General features: G+C 37.6%; 2 protein-coding genes across 2 annotated transcripts in view; one reads left to right on the forward strand and one right to left on the reverse strand.

The window, feature by feature from the left end:
- RFTN2 (raftlin family member 2) overlaps positions 1 to 14227 on the forward strand; it is a 28823-nt gene extending 14596 nt beyond the window's left edge. The window contains exons 6-9 of the mRNA XM_057379313.1: positions 494 to 615; positions 1716 to 1819; positions 8232 to 8310; positions 12211 to 14227. Of these exons, the coding sequence (XP_057235296.1) occupies positions 494 to 615; positions 1716 to 1819; positions 8232 to 8310; positions 12211 to 12480 (575 nt within the window). The 3' untranslated portion in view covers positions 12481 to 14227. The remainder of the gene's footprint in view (positions 1 to 493; positions 616 to 1715; positions 1820 to 8231; positions 8311 to 12210) is intronic.
- Positions 14228 to 17021: 2794 nt separating this feature from the next.
- The window catches only part of HSPE1 (heat shock protein family E (Hsp10) member 1), a 19474-nt gene continuing 9649 nt past the window's right edge, over positions 17022 to 26846 (reverse strand). The window contains exons 3-9 of the mRNA XM_057379312.1: positions 24984 to 25046; positions 24417 to 24517; positions 22998 to 23040; positions 22668 to 22754; positions 21087 to 21166; positions 20215 to 20326; positions 17022 to 19352 (exon numbers count right to left, since the gene is read on the reverse strand). Coding sequence (XP_057235295.1) covers positions 19221 to 19352; positions 20215 to 20326; positions 21087 to 21166; positions 22668 to 22754; positions 22998 to 23040; positions 24417 to 24517; positions 24984 to 25046 — 618 coding nt within the window. The 3' untranslated portion in view covers positions 17022 to 19220. The remainder of the gene's footprint in view (positions 19353 to 20214; positions 20327 to 21086; positions 21167 to 22667; positions 22755 to 22997; positions 23041 to 24416; positions 24518 to 24983; positions 25047 to 26846) is intronic.

A 26846-nucleotide genomic window follows, 5' to 3' on the forward strand; every position in this document is an offset into this window, starting at 1 on the left:
GACATGTGAGTCAGGGAGTTGTGCTCTGACACTTCCTTCCCTTCAGGAATCTTCCTACAATTACTTGTTYCAGGCACTTCCTGTGGCCATTTATGTATTTAGCTGTAGTTAAGCTTTATGGTTCACTCATTTTATGCTCTCCCCCTCCACACCAAAAGTCACACTTTTTGTCAGGAAGACAATGTTGAAGTTAAAAAAAGAAAGGGTTGTGCCTGTGCTCTGCAGTGGGTATGTTGAATACAGGAAATTGGAATTCAGATTGGACTGTGGATGGAGTTAATGCTTTTCAAAAAATAGTTTATAATTCAATTTGTATTAAAAAAAAGGGATTTTAATAGTAAGTTGACATTCCAAGTTGTAACTAGATGCATAAATAACCACAAATTTCAGTTTGATRYAASATTTAATTTTATTTTAGAGGACTGKTCAATGAGGRAAWAAAAATCTTGYGTACATCTTGATAATCTATGAACCTAAAACTCTATGTTCACAGGGGATTATTTGCCCAAATCTTTAGAAGGATTATTTATCTATGAAGAAGAAGGTGCTGGGGTTCCAGGTTCTAACAGGAAAGGAAATGATGCAATAGTTGTTGAACAATGGACAGTCATTGAGGTAAATAGGTGATTATTTGGCAATGCTATTTCCTACTTGTATTTTTCTTTGTTTTTTCCTTTTGGATGCTTGTACCAGTGTTCCATAAACATTCAGGATGATTCCCTGAAGTCACCTGCATAGGCTTAAATAAAGCCATGAATCATAAAATGAAATCAGATTTGTGGGCATTGGTAAATGTGCATAAAAGAAATATGCCAGAGGGATTGTGGCCTGAAGCAACAAAGAAAATGTTTGGAGGATTTTGTGTGTGTTTTTCAGACCAATTTAGATGTAATTACAGCAAGTTCAGGTCGCATCAACAGTGTGAACTATTTTTAAATAAGAAGGAGGAGAAAATAACTAGAACTAGAAACAGAACAAGAGTAAACTGTTAATGAGTTAATTCAATATGGTATTGAGATATATATTTTTATAAATGTTTTACTGCTAGATATGAAAGACTTGGGTTTCCTAATAAATTTGTATTTACTCCTATAGTAAGATACAGCAAGAAAATTAGTTCAATTGTTCTTTGGAAATATTCTAATATTTTTGGATTATTGGTATCAATGGCATCTGAAAGCAGTTGTTGTTGGAGGATATTGAGGCCTTAATTTCAAAATATCCCATGATAGATACATTTACCAATGTGARAAAGAGCAACATTAAACTAAAAACTTGTATGTTTAAAAAAGACCACCCATAAAAAAAAACCAACTAAACCTTAAGTATGTAGCTAGATGAAATCCTTATTCTTCACGTGGTGGTGTAAGAGTGTAAATTTATCAACTGAGACACCTGATTATGGTGCTTAAAATGTTTTAAACTTGTCACTTTACTAAATTAGTGCCTAATGAGCAAGATGTGATTTGAATTAAATGTCTTGATGAGTCAGTGCTCATACCTAATGTTWATACATTCTGTTTTCCATGGATTTTGTAGTCTTGAACTTTTCAAGTTGTTTTCAGTTTGAAATCATGGATCTCCACCAAACAACAGCTTGATGTCATCTCAAAGAATTATCCCATTAAAAGTGAGAGGGGAGGTGGTATAATTGTRTAGAAATGCAAGTAAAACCTGTAGAGTCTCTTTACTACTTTTTATAATTATTAATGTAGGGGTGTGAAATTAAAACAGATTATGGACCTCTGTTGCACACGCTGGCTGAGTTTGGATGGCTCCTGACCTGTGTCCTGCCTACACCAATTGTACGACATGACAGGTACCCAAACTATGGATTACTGCATTTTTGGTGTCTATGTCTGAAAATTATCAAATAATTACTTGCAGATTTAAATGTAAAAGGAAGAAAAATGGYTGCTGATGTTAAATGTAAGTAAAGCTTGAGATGTAGGTAGCATTTTTGTGGAGTGTTTTACCTCATTGTCTTAGGATGAATACATTGTGCAAACCTAAACATGGAAGATTTTATTTAGAAAACTTTTTATTACATACACAGTCCAGAGCACTGGGATTAGTCATGCTTCAACTGGGAACAAGTGTGAAATGTTTCACTAGTYTAGGACCTTGGTGAATGACTGATTTAGGTTGTGGAAAAAGTCATGCTGTCACAAGACCCTTCTGGAGTATTTATGGCAAATTAGGGCTGAGAATGTGCTAATCCATCAAGTTTCAGGGTGGTTTCTCTTCTTTTAATATAGACTTTATGGTTCACCTGAAATATAGTACCAGACTACTGGATTTCAGGTCTCTGGTTGTAATACTTACTGAGATGAGTGGTGTGACAGCTCTTCTTATATAGGAAAGTAAATTGCAGACCTGGATTCCCCATAAGGTTCCAGGCTTTCTTTCTTTTTTTTTTTAAGAACTCTCCCAAAAATGCACCGGGGCTTTCCTTGTATATCAAGCTAAAAAATGGTAAATGAAACTTTAGACTAAGTGCTCTTARTGCTGCTCTTCTCTCACCTTTTTTTTGTTGTTGTTCTTGGGTTTTTGTTTAAAGTTCTCTGCCCATTAGATTAAGATTGCCAAACTTCAAAAGCAAACAAATGTACTGAGGCATGGCTTAGGGTTGATTAACAGCTGTGGAAAGAGTGGATGACTTCAGTCATCTTTGGATCCCAGACCTCACTGTGTTAAATCAAGACAGCATGAAAAAGATGTGAATGAAAGATCCTAAGAAGGCTGCTGCAAGAAAGTGAAGTTCTGTTCAAGTGATTTGACATAATTAAATCAACTCACACATGTAAGAAGGAGGCTTTTTTGGTCAGGATATAGGTGTTGAGGTTTTTTTGGCAGTGTGTTTTCTAATAGTTGATTTTAACCAACTGATTAAATGCAGCCAAAAGAAGTTGTGGTACAGTATGGTGTGTTCTGTTGCTTTAATTTTTTTAGGGTCTCTTTTTTTGTTTTCCTCTGGAAGAAGAAGTGGTTTTCAGAATATGAAACAAATTGTAATTCTTCAATTTCTTCAGTAGTTTTGTAGTCATCATTTAATATGGTGACTTAAAAGGCTATATGAAATACTGGGCCTGGTTTTCATAAACGGCTTAAATTTTGGCTAAATCTTAGAGCTTGAGAGAAAGTCTTCAGAATCTGAGTCTAATCTTTGAAGAATGTCCATGAAGAATGAGAGAGAKATTTTAGTAGTCATGGTGTGTTCTGAGTCATAGGATGATAGAATTTTGAACTTCCAACCTCTTGTGTCCCACAAGCAGTGTAACTGAGCCCATCCCCATAGGATTTGGACAAGAAGGGTCAGGAATGTCTGAGCAGCTGCTGAGTGATGCTCTGGGAGTGTCAGTCTGTGCTTGCAGCAGAACAAATGGTGCTGGTTTGTACCTCCACAGATCACAGAGCAAAGGCAGGGCCAATTRAAAGAGGCAAGTGCTGTAAGGAAAAAGAAATAGTGCTGTAGGAAGCATTAGCAGCTGGGTTAGACTGGAGCTGTTCCTTGAATTAGTGAAAATACAGCAGGAAGATATTTAGGCTGTGCTCGATGGCTGAAGTAGTGCTGTAACCCAAATGTGAAACAACCAGTCCATTAACAGCAGTGCTCGTGCTAAAGGGGGTTATACCCTGGCTAAATCTGAAACCAGATTCATTTTSTATCCAATCCACTCAGACTAATAAAAACCATTTGTTTTTTGGCCTAAATGGTTGAGTAGGAGTCTCTATGAATTGTCTAATGCTTGTTATCCCACTGTGGCTTGTGAGTTACTCTTGGAAGAAATAGGATGAATCATGTTTTCTGTATCTCATATACAGCAATTCAATTTTCTTTTTAAAAAGTACAAAAGCTTTTGAAGAAGAATTCCTAATTAGGAATTGAGAATTCACAAGAGTCAGAAAATTAATATCATCTTGTTCTGATAGGCTAAGTAGTGATTGTTAGCTGCTATTTTTAGGCATTGATGTTGATATTTAAGGAAGAGAAGAAATTCCTGGATGGTTACTGAGTGTCTGATATGAAAGATGCCTTCACTGTAGTGGTTGTGGGTTATCCTAGGAATGTGAGCTAAAAGTCTTAATAAAGAAGGACACTTTATGCTGTTCAACAGTTGGGGGTTTTTTTCCCAGACTAGGAACTCTGACCWCAAAACCCAGCCTGAATATTAACAGGTTTTAGAAACACTGAAAAAACCAAAATGAGCAACRTTTTGGGATGATCTGAAAAATACCATGTTTTCATATTTATCTTTCAACTACAATTTGTACATAGTATTTAAAGAAAGTTTTGTCTGTTATCCCCAKTTTTGCTTACTGTAGTACTTTACCTTATTCCATCTTCCTTTTGTCCTAATTTATTGCAAAACTTTGCCTTATCTCAGATCTTTTGTGATCTGTTCTCAGGCATGGAGAGCAAAATCTCMAGACACTGCTTGCTTGCAGATGAAAAGTGTAGCCAACACCAGTTCTGGGTGTGATGGGGCTGTCATGCCCTGGTGTGTTCCTTTYCAGCTTTTTGCATGGTTAGGATTGGAAATAGTTTAAAAAAAACATCAGGCTGTCATGTCTGTTCCTGTGTGGGTTTGTAGTTTTTCATTTTTTTTTTATAAATCTTACTCTCAAATGTCCTGATGTGTGAAGTATTCTGAGAGCTGAATGTCATGGGATAGCAATCTGGAGACCTGTTTACTCCTTTATCTCCTGCCTCAACAGCTAAATTATGTTGGATGCAGGAAACATTTCCTTGAGAAAAGTTGCCTTTCTTGAAACATGCTCAGTGGTGATTTTGTTCAGCATGGTTTGAAAAATAAGCATTGTGGATCTTGGGTTTGTTTCTGACAGATTATAGATTGCGTAGAAGTTGCCCTCTTCTAACAGTGACTTTTTTTTCTCCAGGAATGTGAGGAAAAAAGCATTAAAAAATGCATGTGATGCAATGTTTGTTGTATACATCCATGTTGGGTATTTAAACTGTGTCAGGGAGTCAATAAAGACATTTWYWGWYTRMWKWMWKYARWCWRWARAAGRATCCCAGACCRATCCACAAAAATRTTATTGACTGAAGGAACCTTCTGCATTATAGACAAGTTTCACYTTATTTGTAGATTTCTTCAAGACAAGACTTTGATAGTAATTATGCCAAGCTGAGAAAATAAATAGCAAAAATAAAATTATTAATTCTTTTAGGAGCTAAATCTAGTGAGTATCTAGAAAATACTTTGCTTGTAAACTAGTGCTTCTGCAGTTTCTAGTGTGGTATTAYCATGAGTTTGTAGAAGCTCATACATGTTTGTGGTTGAAAATTAGAATTATTTCTGTTATTTCTTAAATTTAGCATTAAATAGATCCTTAAAGCCAGGACATTTAATATCCTAAGCTGGCATCTGTCTCATAACTTAAAATCTAGATGCTGTGTAGTTCCAAAGGAATGCCAAGCTTTTTTTCTGAGAAATGAAAAAAAAATGCTGAATTGATGGAAATAATGAGTTTATCTTATTCCTTTTTGTTAATTTTAAAGAAAATTTTGTCTAATGTCTATTTGAAGTGCTTTGTATATCAGATGTTCATGCATTAGAAAAATAGGTGTGTAAAAATSAGAGCCAGTGGCAGTACTACTGAGCTTTTAGCTTGATGGTTGTTCTGGAGGACTTAGACATGTAAGAGGACACAGTTTCTGCCCATACAGCATAAGCAGGCAAACAAATTGCTGGTGTTTCAACAAAAGAGTCTCTGTTGCTCTTCACCACTCTTAAAAGCAGAGACAGGAAAAAGGCTTCAGCAGCCTTACTCTGCAGTGACCTTTATTTCCTTTCACTGATTACTGTAGTCCCTGAAAATGGGTAAASCAAACTATGGCCATGCAGTGCAAAAAAAACACTGACTCTGTRCTTATTAATTTATCATGGCTCACTACTTAATCTATGTTTTCAAAATGCCCTGACTTATGAGGCAAAGAGGGAATGTAGAAATGTGAGGGAAACTATGGAGCTTCCCTTGCTCTAAGYACTTTTTCTCATTTAAATTCTGTGGAAATCCCACTGTCATTGAGTCCTTTGTGAATTGAGCTCATAGCAGCTTTGTCGTGTGCRGCATTTTAATAAGGTCAGACTTAGAAAATTGTTCATTTACTTCTTGTCTACTCACCATCATGTCCTTTTTCTGTTCTAGTAGAATTTGTACAAGCTGTAGCTTAATGTTTGGGTTTTTTTCTTTTCTCTGAAGGAATGCAGACACTGTTACAAAATAAGCTGTAGGCTCTTCCCCATGCCAGGGGCTGTGCTCAGTCTTGTTGCTTAAAGAGACATTTTTCAGTTGATCAAAAGAGACATAACTGAGGCACAGAGAAATACCTAGCCAAGTGGAATAAGGTTGCAGGATTGCTGATTTCCTTGTCATGACATAAAATCTAAACACTTTTTCTTTTAATGAATGTAAATAGTGAGGTAAGGACTCCTGGAACAGGAAACCTTGTTAAGCTTTAAGGAAATGAATTAATTTGTTCTCCTGCATTCTTGTTTTTCCCACAAACTGGAATTCTRCTTCTCTTKTCTCATCTAAGGAAGACATGCAAAGATATGTTGTGACCTGAGTTCAGCTGGAAAGAAGGATTGTGAGGCAGCAAACACAATCAGAAACACTTCATCATGAACTATTGATCTGAGTAGYTGTCTATGCAGGGAATAGTACTGTTTGTGTACTTTTTCAGAGCTTACTTCCAGAAGCTTTACTAAGACAGGCTGTTAACAAGCTCTTCTGAGCTCATAGCAACAGTTCTAATCCCTGTTTTYTCTTAAATGTTAAATTGTTAAATTTATGTTAAATGCAGAATACAAAATAATGTTAAATACAAAATAATTTTCAGTCATGAAATGTGCATCAGTTAACTTCATGTGTGTGGTTGTTAACCTTGTGACATACCCATACTGAAGTAAAAGCTTACGTTGTTTTAATAGTTCTTTCTGTAATGTCATGCATAATACAGGGTTTGTTTTTTTTTTATAGAATTAGTAGAATCATAAATACTTCAAGTGAACTCACATCTTATGGTGCTTCTATTTTGCTACTTCTGTTTAATGCACTCTTAAATCTGTGGTCACCCTACATGTTCAAATATCTTACTGAATACTGCCCAGAAGCAGCTGGGGAAGAAGAGCTTTTAAAAATGTGGTCCTGATATTTAGAAGAGTACAGGAATTTTTTTGAACCTTTGCATTTGAGCATTCTGGTCTTGAAATTGTTTCAGTGGCATGGGGTTGGGCTTGGTATTATATATGCTATCAATGTGGTGACMTGTATTTGTGGTGCAAAGGTGATGAAAATACAGTCACAGAGAGAATGTATTTATAAAACATTATATCAGTAAAATCTGATTTGGTCTTGAATAGCTTCACCTTRTCATGTTTATTTTTCTACAAGTATTCCCTTTTGGAAAAAAACTGCAGCACCTGTGCTTTGTCTACCACACTGATATTAGCCTCTGTAAAAGTTCCAGGACTGCAGTTAGTCTTTTATTTGTTCCCCTTYTTTGTTTTTTCTCTCTAAAATATAATTTTGTCCTACCTATGCTGGTGCCTCCCTTGTGCAAAACAGCCAGTATCTTTTATCTCATTCTTGATGTAGAACTTAGTAAAATTGAGCTGAATCCCTTTMTCCATAGGTGATGAGGCAGCAAGCTTATCCTACTGTGTCAGATGACATTTTAYAGCAACTTTTATTTAGCAGTGAAGAATGTTAATTCTCGAGTCTCATAGCACAAAGTATTGAGATATTTCTTGAAGCTATGGATTTATTAAGATTGGGTTGTTGTGACATTAATAGGTAATAATATGTTGCAGTATATTTAACAGTGAAGATAAAGTTTTTTAAAAAAAACTTGGGAAGGTTTGCTTCAGACATAAATGTGCATAACTTGGATTAGAAATAAGAGCTCTGATATTTAAACTTTCAAGAACATGCATTTTAATTAATTCCAGTAATGGTAATACAAGTTCTGGTCTGTCCATATTTTCATGTCCTTCACCTTAACCTAGTTTTATGCTTCTATTTTTTTTAACATCCTTATAGAACTGTTGAGGGTGTTTACATTATGCAAGTGAACTCCGTAGTGCTCTGTAGCCTATGCTCTCCTCACTCATGGAYKTACACTCAYCTTAAAGTTGTCTTTAAATATGTTAGTGACATTTAATGCCTCTAAAAAAATGGAAACTATTTTCTTTAAATTGTAGTGAAGGAAATCTGGCCACAAAGCAAGTAATTTTTCTTCAGAGACCTGTTATGTGGAGTTCTGCTGTCCAGACACCAGAGGTGAGTAACACATTTGTGRTATTAATATAAAAAAATAGTGCTTCTCATAATGGTAAGATACAGAAAGAAACTAGACTTCAGAAATAATAGGGGGAAAAAAATGGCAGAACAGGGTTTCCCCTCAAACAAGTTCAAGCAGATGTTTCTTGCAGCTGGATCATGTTATTTTTTTTTTCCCTCTGCTGTTGCCTCTTAGCTTAAGCCATGGAGAAAAGCATAAGCATGCTAAAAGTCTGTTTTGTGCTAAGGAATTATTGTGTGTCAGGTGAATGAGGCTGGCTATGCTGTATTTCCTTGGAAATCTTTAGGGAGTCTGAAAAGTTCTGATCAAAATCCTGCATCTCTTGTGCATGAAACAGAAATCTGTTTTGACCTTCAAAATGTCTGCTCTCACACTTTTAGCAGAAAGAAGCGTTAAGCTGTGCTGTAAGGGATACTCTAACCTGCAGGTTATCTGGGTGAAGAGCTGTTGTTGCATGAAAATGTGTGACAGAGAAAAAGAGGATTTAAAATTCCTGCAGCTGAACCTCAACTCCTTGTCCCTTTTGAGTGAAGCTCCCAGAACAGTGCATGTAGCAAGTGCTTTGAGTATTAAATAACTGCAAGTGCTTTGAGTATTAAATAACTGAGTCCCCACATTCTGCTCAGTGTCACAGCAGTTACTGCACATGCACAGACTGCAGTAAAACCTGCTGTGGCCAGAGAAACATCAACCACTGATGGGCTTTTCTTTGCCAGGATTTTTGACATCCTGTGATGGCTTTCAACTTTTTGTTCTTTCTGGCTTTCAATTTTCATTGTTTTAGTCTTTCTCTATTTAACACGTTTTTCCTGTGATAATCTTAAGCAGTTAGGAAAGCTGTGAATGTTTTCACTCATGTCCAGCACCAGGGTAGGAACTTTACAGACTCATTCATGGCAGTATGTATTTTATGGCAGTGATACCTAGCTGCTTACATATAAATGCTTCCATGAGTCTCTAAATTTCTTGCATTTGTAGTTGATCTTCCTCTGTAACTTTTACTGTCTGTTCAGTGTGTTGCCATCATCTGTGTTTTCCTTTGTGTAGTGTTTCTAAAATACTCTCTTCCTTTTTTTGTTCTTCTCCAGGCTTCTGCTTATCTCCAGCCTAACTTCCTTCTCACTGTATCCCCTGATGATTGGTATTTCCATGCTGGGAAGAACTGCCTTTAGCATGCACAGTTCAAGTCCTGTTTTATTGTTTTGGTCTCCCCCACTGTCTCAATTCCAGCTAGTTCTTGTACACTGTAATTTATTTCATTTACAGAATTGGAGCTTTTGCTTTTTTTCTCTGCAGTGTTCTGTGTAGTCTCCTTTGCCAGTGTCTTAATCTCTCTCCATTCATATCCTCTTCTAAATTCTGCCAATGGCTTTTTTTTCCCTAATCACCCTCTGTGTAGAATGCATCTCCAGCTTTAGCTTTAAAACCTTCTGRCCTCTCTCATGTGCCTGACTTGGTAGTCTTTACTTTCTTTACTAATACATTTCTGAAAGTATGTTTTGGACTMCAATTTTTGATAGCAGTACTGTAAACATATTAAACAGTATCATCTCAGTCATAAAATAAAATAATGCTTTTTCTGCTACTTCTTCATAATACTCTGTGTATAATAAGGGAATGCACTCCTGATATGAGTACTTTTCCCTTGGTATAAGGCATAATTTTACTTTTAACTATGTGTCTCTTAAAAGTGTAACTGTATGTCACAAGTTGGATTCAGACAAGAGATGTAATACAAACCAGTTCTGTAAAAACATTCAGTCTGAGGAACTGATGAGCCTTTGAGACATGGCTTAAATTAAAAATAGGAAGCATTATGCTCACTGTTTAAATTCTTTGGCCCTGTTGTGGGGTGATGAGCGGCTTTGGTTTATACAAACACAATGTTTTGTAGTTGTTGTTTTAATTTGTTGTGATAAAAACCTTTGACTTAAGCATTAAACATACTCCAAAAGTAAACAAGAAATAGCTGATTTGTAGCCATTTACATCAGGATTTCTGTGTTTAAAATCTGYGCAAAATGTGCTTTTTCAGTGCCAGTGAATGTTTTATTTCTCTACCAGGAAATTTCAGTATGCTGAGGTCATTTAGCATGGGATAAATAGGTAACTGGGGCTGAAGCTGAAACGTTTAGCAGTTATATTTTCCTTCTGTTTTGCCAATTACATTGGTTTTCCCCTACATTTTAATCTCTTTACTTAATTGCTTTTTTTRCCCAAGTGTTTKCTAGTTTTGCATTGATTACTTAGATTTCARGTGTAAAACAAGCTACTAAAACTTGAAAACATTCCCTTTTGCTCTAGTAACTTCAACATTTGGTGGGGGTTGGGGCTTTTTTGGTTAGGGTTTTTAATTTTGGTTGGTTTGTTTTTGTGGAGTTCTTTTTGTTTCCTGTAAATTTTATTTAAAATGTCCTCTGGACACTAACACAGCTGTACGGCTTTATCAAACCTTGTAAACTTTTTTGTAAAAACATTTAATTCCTGTGATTGTGTATTGTTGGTCATGGCATCTTCCTTTTCATTTGTTCTGTGTATCTGTTCACTGATGTTCATATTACATTAAAGCTGCTGTTAAAAAAATCCTCACGTCCACAGCTTAGGATGTTTTGGAAACACAGAAATATTGCAGATACCCAAAGTTTAAGTTAAAAAATAAATTGCATCAACTTACGATTTTTTAAGCAGGCATTTAGTATCTTTGCAACTCAAATACCTTAAGAAGAGTGGTTCTACCAAGGCTCTTTCATTACTGAGCTAAGAGAGCAGCCTCACCCATGGCCATGGCAGGAGCTTTGCCCCTAGGCAGGTTCAGCTGTTGGATCTCTGACTTAAAATGGCCACATCAGCTATTGAGTGCTTTCTGTACCCAGGATTTCCTCTTTTTGATTGTTGTGTTGAAGTCAGCATTGCCATTTCTAARGGAAGCTTTGCTTTGGTGAGGATTGAGGAGAAATGTCACCCCCACCACCCCGTACCTGGTCTCTTAATCCCACAGGATCCCTTTTCTGGGGATGGAGTGCTRTGTCCTCACAGCTCATCTCTCTGCCCTCTTGTATATTTGTGGGGTAGTGTTATGGTCTGGCTCATGATTTATGGAATAGCTCAAAAGTTTCTTGGGTTACAAGGGCTGTACTATCTCAGTGGGGCTCTTGTTTATCCCATACCATTTGCTTTTCTAAGAAAAATGTTTAGAGGATGAGATGCAAGATTGAACCATTCAGTGTTTGAGGGGTTTGGGTTTTCTTTCTCTTTATTTCCCTTGAGCAGACTTTTTCATTTTCTTACTGTGGCATCCAGGCAAAACTTATTTCCTTCTGTTTCTCCTCAGGCARTGCTATTTCCCTTTAGTCTAATTTGCCAGTGTCCCCTGTAACAGCTTTCCTAAATATGTTTCCTTTGGTTACATGGGCTATTGTTTTTACTGTTTTAAAAGGATTTGAGAAAAAAACTTAGCAATGTACAGAAGAGGGACACAAACTTGCCAAAGCATAGTAAAAGTCTGTGGAGTGTTTTTGTTGTTAAGGTGCTTGCACTGTGTCTGTTACTTTTCTTGCTGACATTGGCAATCATCACTTCAGCGAGAAAGATATCAGGCAATCCCAAAATAATGTCAGACTGTATTTATGCTGAGTTCCTCCTATGCAAGGACTCTGTAGATCCCATTTTAAATGGCTGTGCAGAACAGCCACTGACTTGTAACTGCATAGATATACCATGGGAACTGTAATTGCCTCCTCAGATAATGCACATTTGAGAATTGCACTCAGTGTTAAAATGCAGCTCTCACTAAATCTGTCCATGACTCATTGCTGAGTGTTTGGCTGAATTGTTTTTCCCCTWAATACACTAACATTTCAATATCCTCTTGTATTTCAGAGGAAATCCTTAAGACAAGTGACTGGGGAGGAAAAAGGCAAAGTGTCCAGCAGAAGTGTTGGATCAGACACAGCKACTTCTTGCCCTGTACAAACTGGACAACCACCTCATGAGTTTCACCTRTCTCCTTCTAAACAATGTTGGATCAAGGAGGGATCTTCCCATTATGGAGGCTTTCCAGGATTCAGTAGCAGTGATGGAGTATTAAGGGAACTGGATGATGGACAATTTGACCAGGAAGATGGAGTCACTCAGGTCACATGCATGTGATAAAGTAAGTAACTGCATCAAATGGACATGTACATAAATCACATAAATGGATTTTTTTTTTAAATTACACTACTTTGAATGCATTGGTATAATCCTATGACTTTTGAGAAACTYCCTTTGTGTTTTTGTCATTTTCCTTGTTGTGTTAATCCTACTGTAGTAATAATACTACTGCAAAATAATTTTTCTGTCTTTAATAGTTATAACTATATGACTTGGGTGCTCTGCTAACTTGTTAATGCTTTTGATAAGCAAGGAAGCAAAAGCTGCAAAACAGTGACAGTTTGGATTGTGTGAGAGAGAAAGGAATGAGGATGTTTAGAATTTTCCACAAGCTGGAGGAATGTTTTTGAGCTTGGTTGTTTTGCTGTTCAGATTTTTTTTAAGGATGTTGTAAATATTGGTGGGAAAAAATTAACTGTCTGGCTGTTGTTAAGTTTTAATGTAATTTTCACTTTATTTGCCTTGTATAAGTTCAGAAGCCTTGAGAAATTTTAAGTGTTACACTAGAGAGTTAATAATTTGAGCTATTATTATTCAGGCTTGGTATGGACAGATAATCTCAGGAGGCTGTAGGCAGATGCTCCTGGAATACAGCTTCACCTGTGCAGTTTTTACAGGGTTCCTTGTACATGTAAGCCAGGAGCTTATGGCTTGTATTATAATGATGTGTTCATAGTACTCTTGTGAGTGGAAATCAAGAGCTGCTCATCCCCCAAAAGGTCACTTGCAGTCTGTGAACAAGGAGTTTGAGAAGCTCCCTAAGAAGCACAATGATGCWGCTAATGCATAGGAGGGGGATGTAGACTAAACTTCATAGGCAATATTAGATCGATGTATATATAAAAATGGCTCAGCTAAATGTATCTCACACTGGATAAAGTGTATTGAGCTGCATCAAATACCAGACATGATATTGGGAGGAAAGGATCCAGTTGCTGTGCTTTCATCCTTACTGTGGGGAGGAGCTGCTTGCATTAATGCTGGCAAGGTTCTTTGGGGGAGAGGAACACACAGCAATTGCTTTTATTTATTGCTGTCTGGAAACTGTATTTTGAAGGGGAGAGGCTGAATAAAAATGCRTCTCCAGAAGGTAATTGTAAATACAATTTTTTTGCATTTAGTTTTAGAAGCAAAAAAAAAAAATACAAATGCTTATCCATCTTTAAGCTAGTGCAAAATAATTGAGTCAAAATGAGAAGTCAGAACAGAACTGAGCAAATGTATTCATAACTCTATTTGTCAATGTTTGCAGTACAGCTCATGCATCATCCAGGGATTTTGATGCCTGTCTTTGTTGTGCTGCAAACATGGAGAGATGTTATGAATCATTTACTTACAACACCCTGTTCCCCATGGATGGCATCCCACCAGCTACTGTGGGACTCTGCCTAATCCACAGTGGGAGATACTGGCACTAAATGGAGTGGACAGATTGATGCAGGGACAGGAGCACCAACAATTAACTCCAGATAAGCACCCCAGGATATGACCAGGATAATGGAGGTTCAACTGCAGTCTCAGAGCTGTGCAGAAAGAGCATGAGCAGCAGCTGCTTATTGCAGTAAGCAAAACTAACTCATGCAGGAAARAAGTTTATAGGGCAGGGGGTAGGAGGAAAACCCATTCTACTGACTKGATTATCATAGGGGGAGCTTGAAATAATACTGCTTTGGAGCTGCTTCCTGATTTGCCTATGAAATTCTTACAGGCAGGCTTATTTTTTTTTCTTTAGAAGAGCAACTCTCTTTAGCAGGTTTGGGGCTTTTCTTCCAAAACAATCTACAGCTCTGGAGGTCTGGCTTCAACTTTTCCATTGCTTACTGTGTGGAGTTSTGGGAGCACCCCAAATAGGAGGCACAGTAAGAAACCCTTTCTTGCAAAGGCTCTTCTCCCAGCTTTCCCACCAGCAGCTCAAGGTCAGACATGTGGATCCTTGTGTTCATTCCCTGTCTGGGGGCACCATGGGGATGAAGATSCCCTCCTGTGACAGGGACAGTGCTGGGCTGGGTGTCCCCACAGCCTGCCCCAAGTGCTGCTTTGTCTTGTGGCCACTRTGTGGGGAGCACTGGGCATGGTCACAGGCAGCAGGGATTTCCTCCATGGGACTTGGATGGAAAAGAAATATGAAAATACAAGCTACATCTGTCTCTGGCAGAAAGCCAGGTARCTCTAGCGTTAAAAATGGAGTAACAGCTGGTCTCATGCAACTTGGAATGTCACTCTGCTTCTAGAAGTATTTTTTATACGCTGTACAAAACTCGTGTGTAATTTTTACTATTGGTCTTTTTCCATACAAGTTAAATCTGTAAAATGAGCAAAAATTGGTCAAAACTCAAATTCTGAATATTTTCAGTTAGAGTTTTTAAAGTATATCAAAGAAATTGCCTTTTATAATGCACTATCCTTGTTTAAGATAGTTAACATTAGTGAATCAAAAAAAAAAATACTGAACTACTTAACTAAGTTACAAAGGATAAAATAGTAAATTTAACACAGTTTCTCTTTCTAGAATGCATTCTTTGGATAAAATGAATAATTTAACTTTTAACAGGTGATATGGGAAGATCTCAGTTGAAAGTGCAGAAAATGCAAGTAAAATATATCTTTCTAAAAGAAATTTTCTTCTTACRATTAATAAGATGTGCACAAGGGAGACTGTTTTGGAACTAGGGTAGAAAATTGAATGTGCCTKAGATGTCCACAGGTACTCTAGAATATCATTTTCAGCAAGAAAGGCTTTTTTGAAAGTTAAATAAAGCCATATTCTTTTTCAGTAGCCCTTGGTTCTAACTGTGCTTTAGTCCTTACTCATGAGTMCCACAGGTGTTGACAGAGCTGCAAACTTACGAATTTCTTTGTCTTTGTAATTTCAGTATAACTACACTAAATTGTTTCCTCTAAACCCACTCAGCAATTCCTGCATTTTTAAGGACAGCTGGGTTTTTTAATGTCATTTGTCTCACACTRTGAAAGTTGCCTGTGCTGTCAAAATACTAATTTTAATTGCTTGYTTTTGAAAGTCAGAGCAAGTTTCTTGCTCAGCCTGTATGAAGACAGTGCAAGAATCACTGACTTGATGCACCCGACCACCTATCTTCTTAAGGCATGGATGCTGAAACTGAAAAAATTGMAAATGCTTCTAAAATGAACTATGGAAAATCTTCTGGTTTGTTCTTTGTAGTTAATTCTGAAAAACAATTCTTTATGACTTGGATGAGTGGAAAGGGGAGGGTGCATTTTGGGTGCAAATTTGATTTTAGATACTCATCACCTGTCTGACACAAACCAGAGCATTAAGCTTTGCCTTTACTACTGTGGTGACCAGCACTGTCCATTAAGTAATGCAGGATTGTAAATGAGAAGACTTTGGTCAGAGTAGCTGGCAAAACTTTTTGGTAAGCTTGGATTGTGTGTGTATATACACACACTGCTCAGTTTTCATTTTACCAGAATGTGTTTAACTTTTTATTGAAAGAATTGCAAATTAAACTTAAAGCATGGGTGCATTCTCTAACAAAAAAGTAAGCACACTTCTTTAGTCAGTAACAGGACTTCAGTCAGGAGCCTGTGTGTTTGAAATGTAGTAGGGAAACCCTTTTCCTGATTGTGACAACAGAAATGCTCTGCAGCTATTAGAAGGCAGCCAGTACTGTTCATGAACCTCTGCAAAAGACTGTTTATACTTTCTGATGCTTAAATTGTTTGGAGAGGAAGTAGTTTTCTAATGTTTACAAACAGGAAGAAACTCTCCACAGTTATATATTTTGTACTCATAACTGTCTGAACAGTTTATTTACCTGGTCAACTGTAATAAATGGCTCCTTCACTTGTTTGTGGTCTGTAAAGCATTTTCTTTTGGTATAGGTTCAGATCTTTTCYATAGTTCWTATAGGAAGGTTCTCACCATTAGAAGTACTTACCAAATCAGTTACCARTTTGTCTCACACTGAAACTAACTGGGTTAGATCAATGTATACCTTGCCTAAGAAAGCTAGAATTATCTTTTTGCAGTCCTGTCTGTATATCAAAACCTGATGASAGTTAATGCCATCTGGTAAAAGCTCAGTAGGTTTTCTTGTTTGTAGTATATTAATCTCTTGAAGGTAAAAGTTGGAGATTGCTTCCTTGACAATTCCCTGTGGCTTAACACCAAGGCTGATGTGTTGGAAGATAWGCTAAGCCAAAGGTGGGGAAAAACYCCAGTGATGAAGAAGTGATCWGACCATGAGTGTTTRCTTACAGCCTTTGTGTCTGTGACACACAGTCATCATGTGCTCATTTTGTATCTGGAGGGCCTTCTTCTAGACTTCCCATATTTTAACTGTAGAACCAGCATGTTATGATTTGAGGGRTGTATAAATTTCAAGTCTGACTTACACGTTTGCTAATGAGTATGGTATTTCTCTACTTCTGAATGAAGAAMTACAACTTGACTGGAGCACACCTTATAGCAGATAGGGGAGCACCCAAGGGTCTGTTGGAARCAGTTCTGTGTTCTCAGACGACATGAAAAATGAGAATATGTCAAAATAGAGTGGTATGGATAAAGAAACAGTTTAATTTTATCCTTTTTTTACAATAAAATTCAAAGACAGTCTCAGTTTTCCTATTATGTAATCTAAATTAAACCTGTTAATATTTATTAGACAAATCAATGGTTTGCTTAGGCTAACTGAAGTTTTATGGTACCATCCAGGCACATGTGTGTACACAGTACTCATGTAAACAATAGCAAGGGCAAATACAAGCAGTGTCTTACTTAGGCCTTATATAAAATCAGCTTAGTATAGCAAGTCAACTTTACAGTGCAAATCTGAATGAGAATAAACAGGATTAAAACTTCCAGAGTTTTGAAGTGAAACTCCTAAAGCATAAGATGAAGAGGTTTAAAATKTTAATGCAGTCCTGAGCACCACATCACTTTCTTCAATTTTGTAGAGGAAATGTAATTAGCAACACCAGTCCCAAGTCTTTACCTGTCCCAGTCACCACAGCCAATAAACACATGTGGAGTGACTAAACAAAAGAGCCACACCATGGATGGTCCTAGGGCAGACAGCAACGAGCTAAATACATTTTACTACCTCCAGAATACATCCTCCTACCTSCAGTACAAACTTCAAGGTATCTATCAAAATCAGTTAACCTGGTCTACACAAGGCAAGTTCCAGCTAAGTGTATAGACAGTAACTAAAGCTACTTTCACTCTGACAACATCTCATGCAATTACCCTGCTGACAATTAAATGATAAACATGAGACAAGAAGCTGAAGAATATAGYTGTTGACATACTTAAGCTTTAGTGTATTTTCTCATTGTTTAAATTCCCTTTACATCCAGGTGATAACAGTTGCTTGAGGTGTGCTTGATTCATATAAAGAAAAATAGAATTTAAGGCATGTTTAGTATATTATGAAAAAAGACTTATTAAAAATATGTGGACTCCCTTCTTTCCATGTAAATRTAATGTAGAAAACAAAGTGTAAATTACTGACACCAGCTGAGCTAGCCCATTCTGACCTGCTGAAAGAAATAAAAAAGAGGGCTCCTGGCAACCTCAAAGAGAAACAAGAAGCTAACTTCTTAAACAGCAAAGCAAAATTCATTCAAGAACACTGCTACTGCTTTTAGACCCTGCATTCATGTACACTTACCAGTATTTCTGTTATGTGCATCTCTAAAACATTTAATTCTATCATTCTAGACAAAACACAATTAAGCAGCACTCATGGAATTTGTCAGTTATTGCAAATCTGCAAACACAACTTGAAATAAACACCTGATAGGGAACCAGAAGCATGAATTCAAATCTTTCTGTCAATATGGTTAAGGTAAATGAAGAGAAACAAATGTATGTTGAAAACATRATCAACTCTTGCAAAGAATTGGGTTTGATATTTCATGTATTTAGCATGTTTTGACTAGGAATACAAGCAGAGACTGTGCCAGTGTGTTATGTAGTGTAACATGAACAGCTGAGGTATAATCTGTAAGCAGTTGCTATAAATATGCACAGGAGGTTGTGGACTGGAGAACAGCACAAGTCTGCCTTAACAGGACAGCACCAGTCCCCTGCTCTRCACAAACCTCCACTGCTAACAAAAAAGAAGTCCAGAAAATGTATTAGAATATATATCAAGAAAATACATGTTCAATACCATAGTGAAACTGTCCTTTTGGTTAATACTATAGGTCCTGTTAGTATTTGGATATACACATACAGCAAWGTGCACATCCAGAAGTAAATCTTCAAAGCCATCTTAAAAAAAAAAAGGTAAATAGGAATAAGCTACATTGCAAGAAGCTTCCTGCAGAATTATATATTTAAGGTGATCATCTTTGAACTGTAAGACTTAATTAATATAGCTACTGCATTACAAAATGGCTTGCTGTGAAATCATAATCTCACTTTYTTCCCCACCCAATTAGACACGTCTTCAGGATTGTGATTCAATGATTGTTTAGCAGCAATCTTAGAGAACTGTAAATTCTTTTATTAACAGGCATTATAAACAGATACTACTTTTATTTAGAAACCATGAGTGCCACATTGATGAATATACAGCTCATGAATAACTTAAAAGTATTTCCCATATTAAAAGGCAATGCACACAGCATACAAAAAGTATACTAAACAAAGCTATGAGGATACGTGATTGAAGTGTCTAAGTGATATATACAGTACATAATTAATGTTTTGTTTCTATTCAGCACAGGCTTCTGTACTGCCATTCCCATCATGCCTCACTCTCCCCTGACACTGAATTTTGCACTTCTTCTTCCAAAATTGGTACAATCAGGTTATCCTTGGACATCAGATTATACTTCATCACAAACTTAGTGAACCGGTGACACAAGAAAGTTTCATTCTGGAGGTGAAAAAAGGGGAAAAAACAGTACATACAGAAGGRTTATTTTAAACCATTTAGGAGAACATGTTAAACAAAAAGCCTGCTTATATATTAATTGCCTCATTAGATTTATAGGTCTTTGAAAGAAATAGTCATGCTTCAATAGTAATTTATATTGCTTTTTTTAAGTACCTTTACTGTTTGCTTGTAGTTACTACAATTACTAAGAAACCTACCGAAATTGAGGCTTCAGTGATGGCTCAATTTAACAGCACTTAGACAATAATATATTTAAATGTCAGTATGGTTCTAAAATGGCTCCTACATGCACTGTCTCCAACACAACAGGGTACAATCATTTGCCTCAGGAACCTTAAGTAGGATTTGGCAAAGGTTTCCCTTCCATATTCAGCCAATACCCCTTATCTCTTTTTTATCTATTAACTTCTACTTTCCCATTAAAAGGAAAAAAATTAGAAGGCTACTGGAGGTGCACAAGTTGTCATCAGTTACAGTTACACCATTATAATTCCTTAATACACAAATAGGAAATACATATATGTAAGCAGTACTAACTACACTAAGTGCTTGAATATATTCAGGAGTTCTTAAAAACAAGGTAAAGTTGAGTTGTCTGTAAAAACATGCTAAATTCTGGGCTTTTATCCAAATGAAGGGAAACCTTAATTGAGTAAACAAATTATATTAATAGATTTTTATGTGATATGTAAGTATAACAGTGTTTCAGTTCTTGTAAAAATTATAATCAATCCTTCACTTGAATATATATCTAGTAGGACTAAAATGTTTTATACAACTACATCACAGCTGTAATTCCAGTAAAGGCYCTGCTTTCAAGATGTAATTTGAAATTACTTACTTCATATTCATCAAATATCTGCCGGTGATGAAAATAAGCATGTGAAAATATTCTGTAAATCCTTCGGCACACTGATCCTAATTTGGCTACAGAGGATTCCTTTATGCTAACCCTGTAAGCATCAGAGGAAAGGTTACACAACTGCTCTAATGAAATGACTACTGAGATACATATTGACAGAAATTTTGATTGTTAAAACTATCCTGTGTAATTGCATATGGAATTTAGACTTGTTAGTGCAAGCTCTACATTTACAAATTGTATTCTGACTACAAGGTTTTGCCTGTAATCATCATCAGTTATTCTGGTAAAAAGCTGGATTTTTGGCTTCTAGGATTTATGGGCAAAGAAAAAAAAGACTTCCAGTTTTACCTCCTTGTTGATACTGAATTCCCTAGAGATGCACAATTTTGACTTCTGCAGGGAGTTTTCTATGATGTGACCTGCCCATTCATTACCCTCAGTCTCTGTCTTCTGTGGTTGCCATGTCCCACAGTAGATTGGTGTTGGCTTCTGGAGGCTTTTGGTGTCATCCTGTTTAAGGCTTTTGAGGTGCAGCATCTGTCCAAAGGCCATCCTGGGTTTAGGTGGGCACTACTCCAGAGGAAGCCCCATCATACTAACAGATACCACTAAAACACTTTTTACCTAAAAATCATCCATCAGCTCCAGTAAATGGCAAACTAAATAAGGAAGAACTCTTCTTTGGCAYAGAAGTGGCAATAGGCCTCCCAGCTCCTAAGAGCTGCAGGATTTCTGGCAGTTCCAACAGTCATCCATGAAAAATACATTCTCTCCCTGTGCTTTGTTAAGCATCTTAAGTTCCAACCTCCTCCCTCCTTCTCACCCTCCTCCCAAGAGAGTGTTTTTACCTGCTGGGGAAATATTTATTGCTATTCAGAAGACATGCAGCTCCATCAAGTGTGTGCCTGGTGTAGTCTATAGCAGGACACTACAGAAACAGACAGTGAGTGAGCACAAGTATATGATATTGTCAAAACTTGTTTAAAAAGAAACATTTTTATTATGTTTCCTGATGCTTTTCTGATCTGTTTCACTGATCATTTTTATTCCCAGAAGTTTCACATGGTTTGTCTGAAGGTATAACTACATTTCCTCCTTAACTGAGTCATTTCTCTGCTTCACAACCCATGTAAATTATTTCAAGAAAAAAATTACTATGGCAATGTCATTATGCACGTGAGTAGTGAATTTTATGCATCTCCTTAAGCAAAGYTGTCTAATAAAAGTACATGCTAGAAGTACACTGAAAGGAAAGATGATTGTTACCTCMCAGCTCATCTGTTTCCCACATAGTCAAGTTGCCAGACTTGCTCTTTTACAGGCTCTCAACCCAAACCTGCACCTAAATCTATCAGTGCTTCTTACTTTAGCAAAGAAAACTAAAACCATAAATGTGACCTGTATAACAAGCCATGCCTGGCTCTGCAATCAAGTACACCTAAAAGAAGAAAGTAAAGAGGAACCGAGACAGACAGAGAAGGAATGTCTGTCCTTCACCAATTTCAAGAAAAAGACACGTCAGTTGTGTATTTCTGTCAGCAGTTCACGTTTCTATCACCCCCTACCTGACCATGAGTTGGTAGTTATTGACATTGAAAACAGGAGATGAATGCTGTATGCTCAGAGACAAAAAGCAGCCTGAAGTTCTCCAGTCTAGCTGAGGACAACACTGCCAGACATGCCAAGATGCTGAGAAGGGACAGGGGTTGAAGGAGGGAGTGGAAGGAAGTTGGCTAAATCAAAACATCTCACAAAAGCAGAACAAAACAGGAAAAAAAATCTTACAGGACAGAAAAGATAAGGTTAAAAAGAACCACTGCCTTATTCTTGAAGGTGAAATACAAAGATAGATATGACAAACTGCACTACCATCAGAACCAAAAGCAACGAAGACTTTCTGAAGGCAAAAAAACCCGACGTATCAAGTGGTTCAAGAGAAGATATGAACAAAGGTTAAACTAATTGAACACTGAGGGAGACAAGCTAATGCCATGCTGATAAACCCACTTGACTTGAAGCATTTTATGATTCCACTGCCTAAGAATGTGCACATACAGTCACACTTGGAGTGTCAGGCTTACTGACTTCAAAGTTTGAAGACGAGAGCCTATTCCCAGGATRTGCTCTTTTATCAATTAAAAAGAGAGATTTTTCTGATGAGTTTCAGATAGGCTCAACACAAASTAAGGGAAAAAAAGGGAATGTGAAAAGTTGCTAATAGTGAGGTAAAAGCAGTTCCTTCTCAGCTCATCCTGTTCCTCTGTAAAACACTACAGAATGGCAAAGAAGAGYAGCTCAACTGATATTCTTAACCCACCTAAGCTCTCAGTTTGACTAAGAAGCCAGCTCTAAGAGTCTCCCCATGGRCATATGAACTGTAAAAGAAAATTCCTGCATACTGGGGTCAGTTTTCTAAAATACATCCATACCTCTTTGGGAGTTTTATGAGCTGCACAAAGAAAAATCCATTGTTCAGTTGCTGTCATCTGAGTACATGTGTCAGGGTGACATTCACTCTGTTAAAACAATTGTTCAGTTAAGAATAACACCCAACAGCAAAAATGAGCTGACCTTTTCAAATGACTTCCTTGCCCTGTCCATCCCCCAAAATCCCCCTTAAACCCCCCCTTAAAATCTTACAAAACTTCCTTCCAATCACTGCTTAGGTCTGTGTGTATAAATTTAGAAGAAAAACCTGCAATCTACAGAATACCAAACTGTCTCCTCTCTGACAAAACATAGAAGTCTCAAAGAATTACCTGAAGCTTGACAGCTAGTCCATTAAGCTCAAGGCAGAATTGTCTAAAAGAAATTGAACACAGCACTTGTCAAAATCAACTACTTGTTTCCCCACTGCAAATACCTCATTAAAAAACAGGACAGACATTTTGATCTTCATACCAGCAGATGGTTTTTTTTACTCAGCTAAGCAATTTTATATATTAGTCCTTTACTGACAGCAAAGGCTGAATTTAACATATCATTAAGTGGAAGTATTTAAGAGAGCAACTTTGTTACAAAAGGAAGTTCTATTTCACAAATAAAGATTAAAACAAAATAACACTTCAAGMGAATTAATTTAAGAGTGTAAGTCTTAAACTCATATAGCTGGATTGTTCCATCCTTCTAAGATGTACTTCCAATCAGTTCAGTGGCTGAAGTCCCACCACAGATCATTAATAGAGTGGGATCTCTGGCATACTGCTTTCACTGGAATGTACCTGAAAGGGCATCCTTGAGTTTACTGAGCTCAACCCTCCATCCTACAAGAAAATCTGAATAAATTTTCCAAAACTCACAAGTCATGGTGACAAGTCACTTGTATGAATGCACAATGATTTTTGGGATATATGAAGGGAAAGAGGGAATCCTTAAAATGTGACTTGGCAATTGTATGTAGATACTTCTTCCTTTCTTGAATTTTTACAATTCCCTGCATCTATTGGGACTATTCCAGACCAGAGGAGAAAGAAAATGTGAGGCAAAAATTCAAGGTGTCTGAAGTAGGAGCTTAGAACTATTCTTATTCCTGAGTATATATTCAATACAGTCAGAAGAGATGCTTATAAGAAAAATAAAAAATAAAAATCAGAACAAAAAGATTACTACATACATATTAATAGGATGTAATCCTACACTACAGCTGAAAAATACTTGGAGGTACAACTGCCAAGGTTGAACATTTTTATTGTACTGAACTAAAAAAAAAACTGGACAAAAAGGATTGTTTCCTTATAAGCAGAAAAAGAACTGTAAGACACAGCTAYTCTTGCTTTCCCAGCTAAAGCACATTTTCCTGCAAGTCTCAGAAGAAGCACTGGGAGCATCTGGAAATCACATTACCCATTTGTGGAGATGAAGAACTGACAATGCTATGAGAAAGCACTACAGAAATTCATGACTATATTTTCATATTCAAGACATGCTACTGCAACTTTTGAAGTGAGGTACAAATATTTTCTTTAAAAAAAAAAAAAACAAAATGCACTAGATCAGAGCACATTATGAATCTTTAGAAAGAACAGGGAATTCAGAAAATAATACCAATATTTAGCAGTAGAAAGATCAAGTTTCAATTAACTTATTTTTGATCTGTCACATTCAAATARATTTACTACCACCATCAATGAACAAAATTTAGAACCAAGACAGAATGTTGACAAAAGAGGGATTTTTACCTTAAATGTTCATACTTCCAGACACCTTCATCCTGGCCTTCAGGAGGTTCAAGGATCTTATCAATGTTGGAACAGTCTGCCCTTATATTTTGTTGAATATACTAGAAGGGGAGGGGGAGAAATAAAACTAGATCTTGTTTTACTACAGTAAGACAGTACATTTAGGACATTACATCTTGGGGGGATTTCGTTTTTATTTAAGAAATGAGTGACAGACTTTTTAAAAGAGTTCCAGAGTAGATGGACAGGGTAAAGAAACTGCTATTAAAAATGCCTTACTTCAATTAAAAAAGGTAAAACAATGGGTAAATTCCAACATTCATCTCAAAAAAAAACCTCAGAAAAACCCCCACCACTTAAATCTGATTAGTTTAAACCACACACGGGAATTCTGGTTATTTCTGCAAACAAAATTGACGATTTTTTAATATACATAGGTGTTTAAGAAATTCATTGCTATGCAGCAACCTCCTAAGCAGACAAATAGCAAGCCCTGTTCCACTTTATATACCAGAACACAAAACTTGGGAACCTGCACTCATTAACATTTGATGTAAGTAAGAATACCTGCTGGACAGCTAATGTACTATCCATTTCTTCAAAGGACTCATCAGGCCAGTTGTAGAAATCCTGTTTTTAAAAAAAAAGTTTAAAGCAATGTAACAAAACCATAAGGGGAGGAAGAAAGGCACAGAGCCTACAATAAATGAACATGCAGGAAAATAGATGTCATTTATCCAATTCCAGAAAGCTGCATTTGAACAGAAGCAGCACACAGTCCTGGCAAGAAGAGGGGGAGATGGGATTTACACTCCCAACACTGCAATAGCAGCACACCTTGAAATGAAAAGCTCTGCATGACTTGGCATGTAAACACCAGTGCTGCCCCACACCCTGCTGGAACACCCGAGAGCCTGTATTTCTGACACCAAACACTGCACACAGCACTCATTCCTGATGTTACACCAGGTAGCAATGGGGAAGAAGACATCTGTAGAGCAGCAGCATACACTGGTTATGAAACTAAAAATCTCAGCAGTGACACAGCAAGGAAAACATCTCCTCTGAAYTGAGATCACATAATGCCATGCTGGCCTAACCTGCTACCATATTCCCTTGGCAAGGTCAGTATGCCTTAATTAATTTACCTGGATGCTTATCAGCCCTGATAACAACAAAACCTTCCTGAAGTTTCAGCTCAGATGCAGCTACACCTCAGTGTTCTGCAGCCATAATCATCCCAGCCACAGACATTTTGTGACTTTGCATTTTTCACATCTAAAATTTGGAGCTACTCCCTCCTATCATGCAGAGATGCTGCATATCAGCTTGCCGTAGTCATCCCAGTAGGTGCAATGATTCAATCAAAAGGGTCCAACTGCAAAGCTCAGAAATCTGTTCCTGAGAGAATTAAATCAGCTCTGGAAAAAATGCCTCAAGTGAATGTCCAGTGTTGAAATACCATTAACTAATTGTATTTACACATTGTAAATACCAGTGTCATCCAAAATAAAACATTAAATGCAACCATGCCACAAAAAACATCATGTCTATAGAGAGAAGTAATCGTCACTATATACAAAACTCTTCAACATATATGAACTTCATAAAATTTGACCAAACCTAGGTGTATGTCCAGCCTACTGTTTTTCAGACTATTCCAAATTTATCAAAGGCACACAACACTCYATCTCCTTCACAGCTTAAACACACACAGAATGACCTGATTGTGTAATAATTTTACCTCTATGCTATGACCAAGAACAGCAGGAGACGTGTGTCATACACTGCTCCTTTTTCACCAAGAGCTCTCCTCACAAAAGCAAAGGGAAAGTCTCACGAGGTCTGACAGATCTGAAATCATTTAAAAACCTAAAAAATGCAGTTTCCGTGTTTGAGGTGTACCTCTTCCAGCTGACCCTGAACCCCCCAGAAACAAATGAATTTAATTTTGATTAAGAAAGGCGATGTGACAGCATTTCCTTGTGCCAGACGCGCAGTTACATAAGGGGAGGATGCCTTTCCAGTGCGATGGGCAGGCAGGTGCGGTCCCACCCGGRGCCGTGTCCAGGATCATGAGCTCGCTCCCGGACCGTGCTCTGGGTATTTCCACACCAGTAACAACAGCAATGCCTGACAGTGCCGGGGAGCCGCCCTGCCCGCACCAACCTGCGGCCCGGGGAGCAGTGCCCGGCTCTCACAGGTGTTCCCCGGCCCGGCGCTGCGGGACGCGGCCCCTCCCTCGGCCAACCGGGCCCGCCCGCCCTCCGCTCCCGGCCCGCAGCCTGCAATGCCCGCCGGCGCTCGGCGCTCCCCCCGCCCGGGGCCGCTGCCGCAAAGGCCTTTCCGCCGAGCCCGTGGCCAAGGAGCCGCCAACGCCCCCGGCCCGTTCCCCCGCGGCCCCCGGGTCTCGCCCGCTGCCCCGCGCCC

The sequence above is a fragment of the Malurus melanocephalus genome, unplaced genomic scaffold, assembly GCF_030028575.1.
Source record: "Malurus melanocephalus ecotype Western Australia unplaced genomic scaffold, MMel_1.1 scaffold_401, whole genome shotgun sequence".
In the NCBI taxonomy this organism is placed as follows: Eukaryota; Metazoa; Chordata; class Aves; order Passeriformes; family Maluridae; genus Malurus; species Malurus melanocephalus.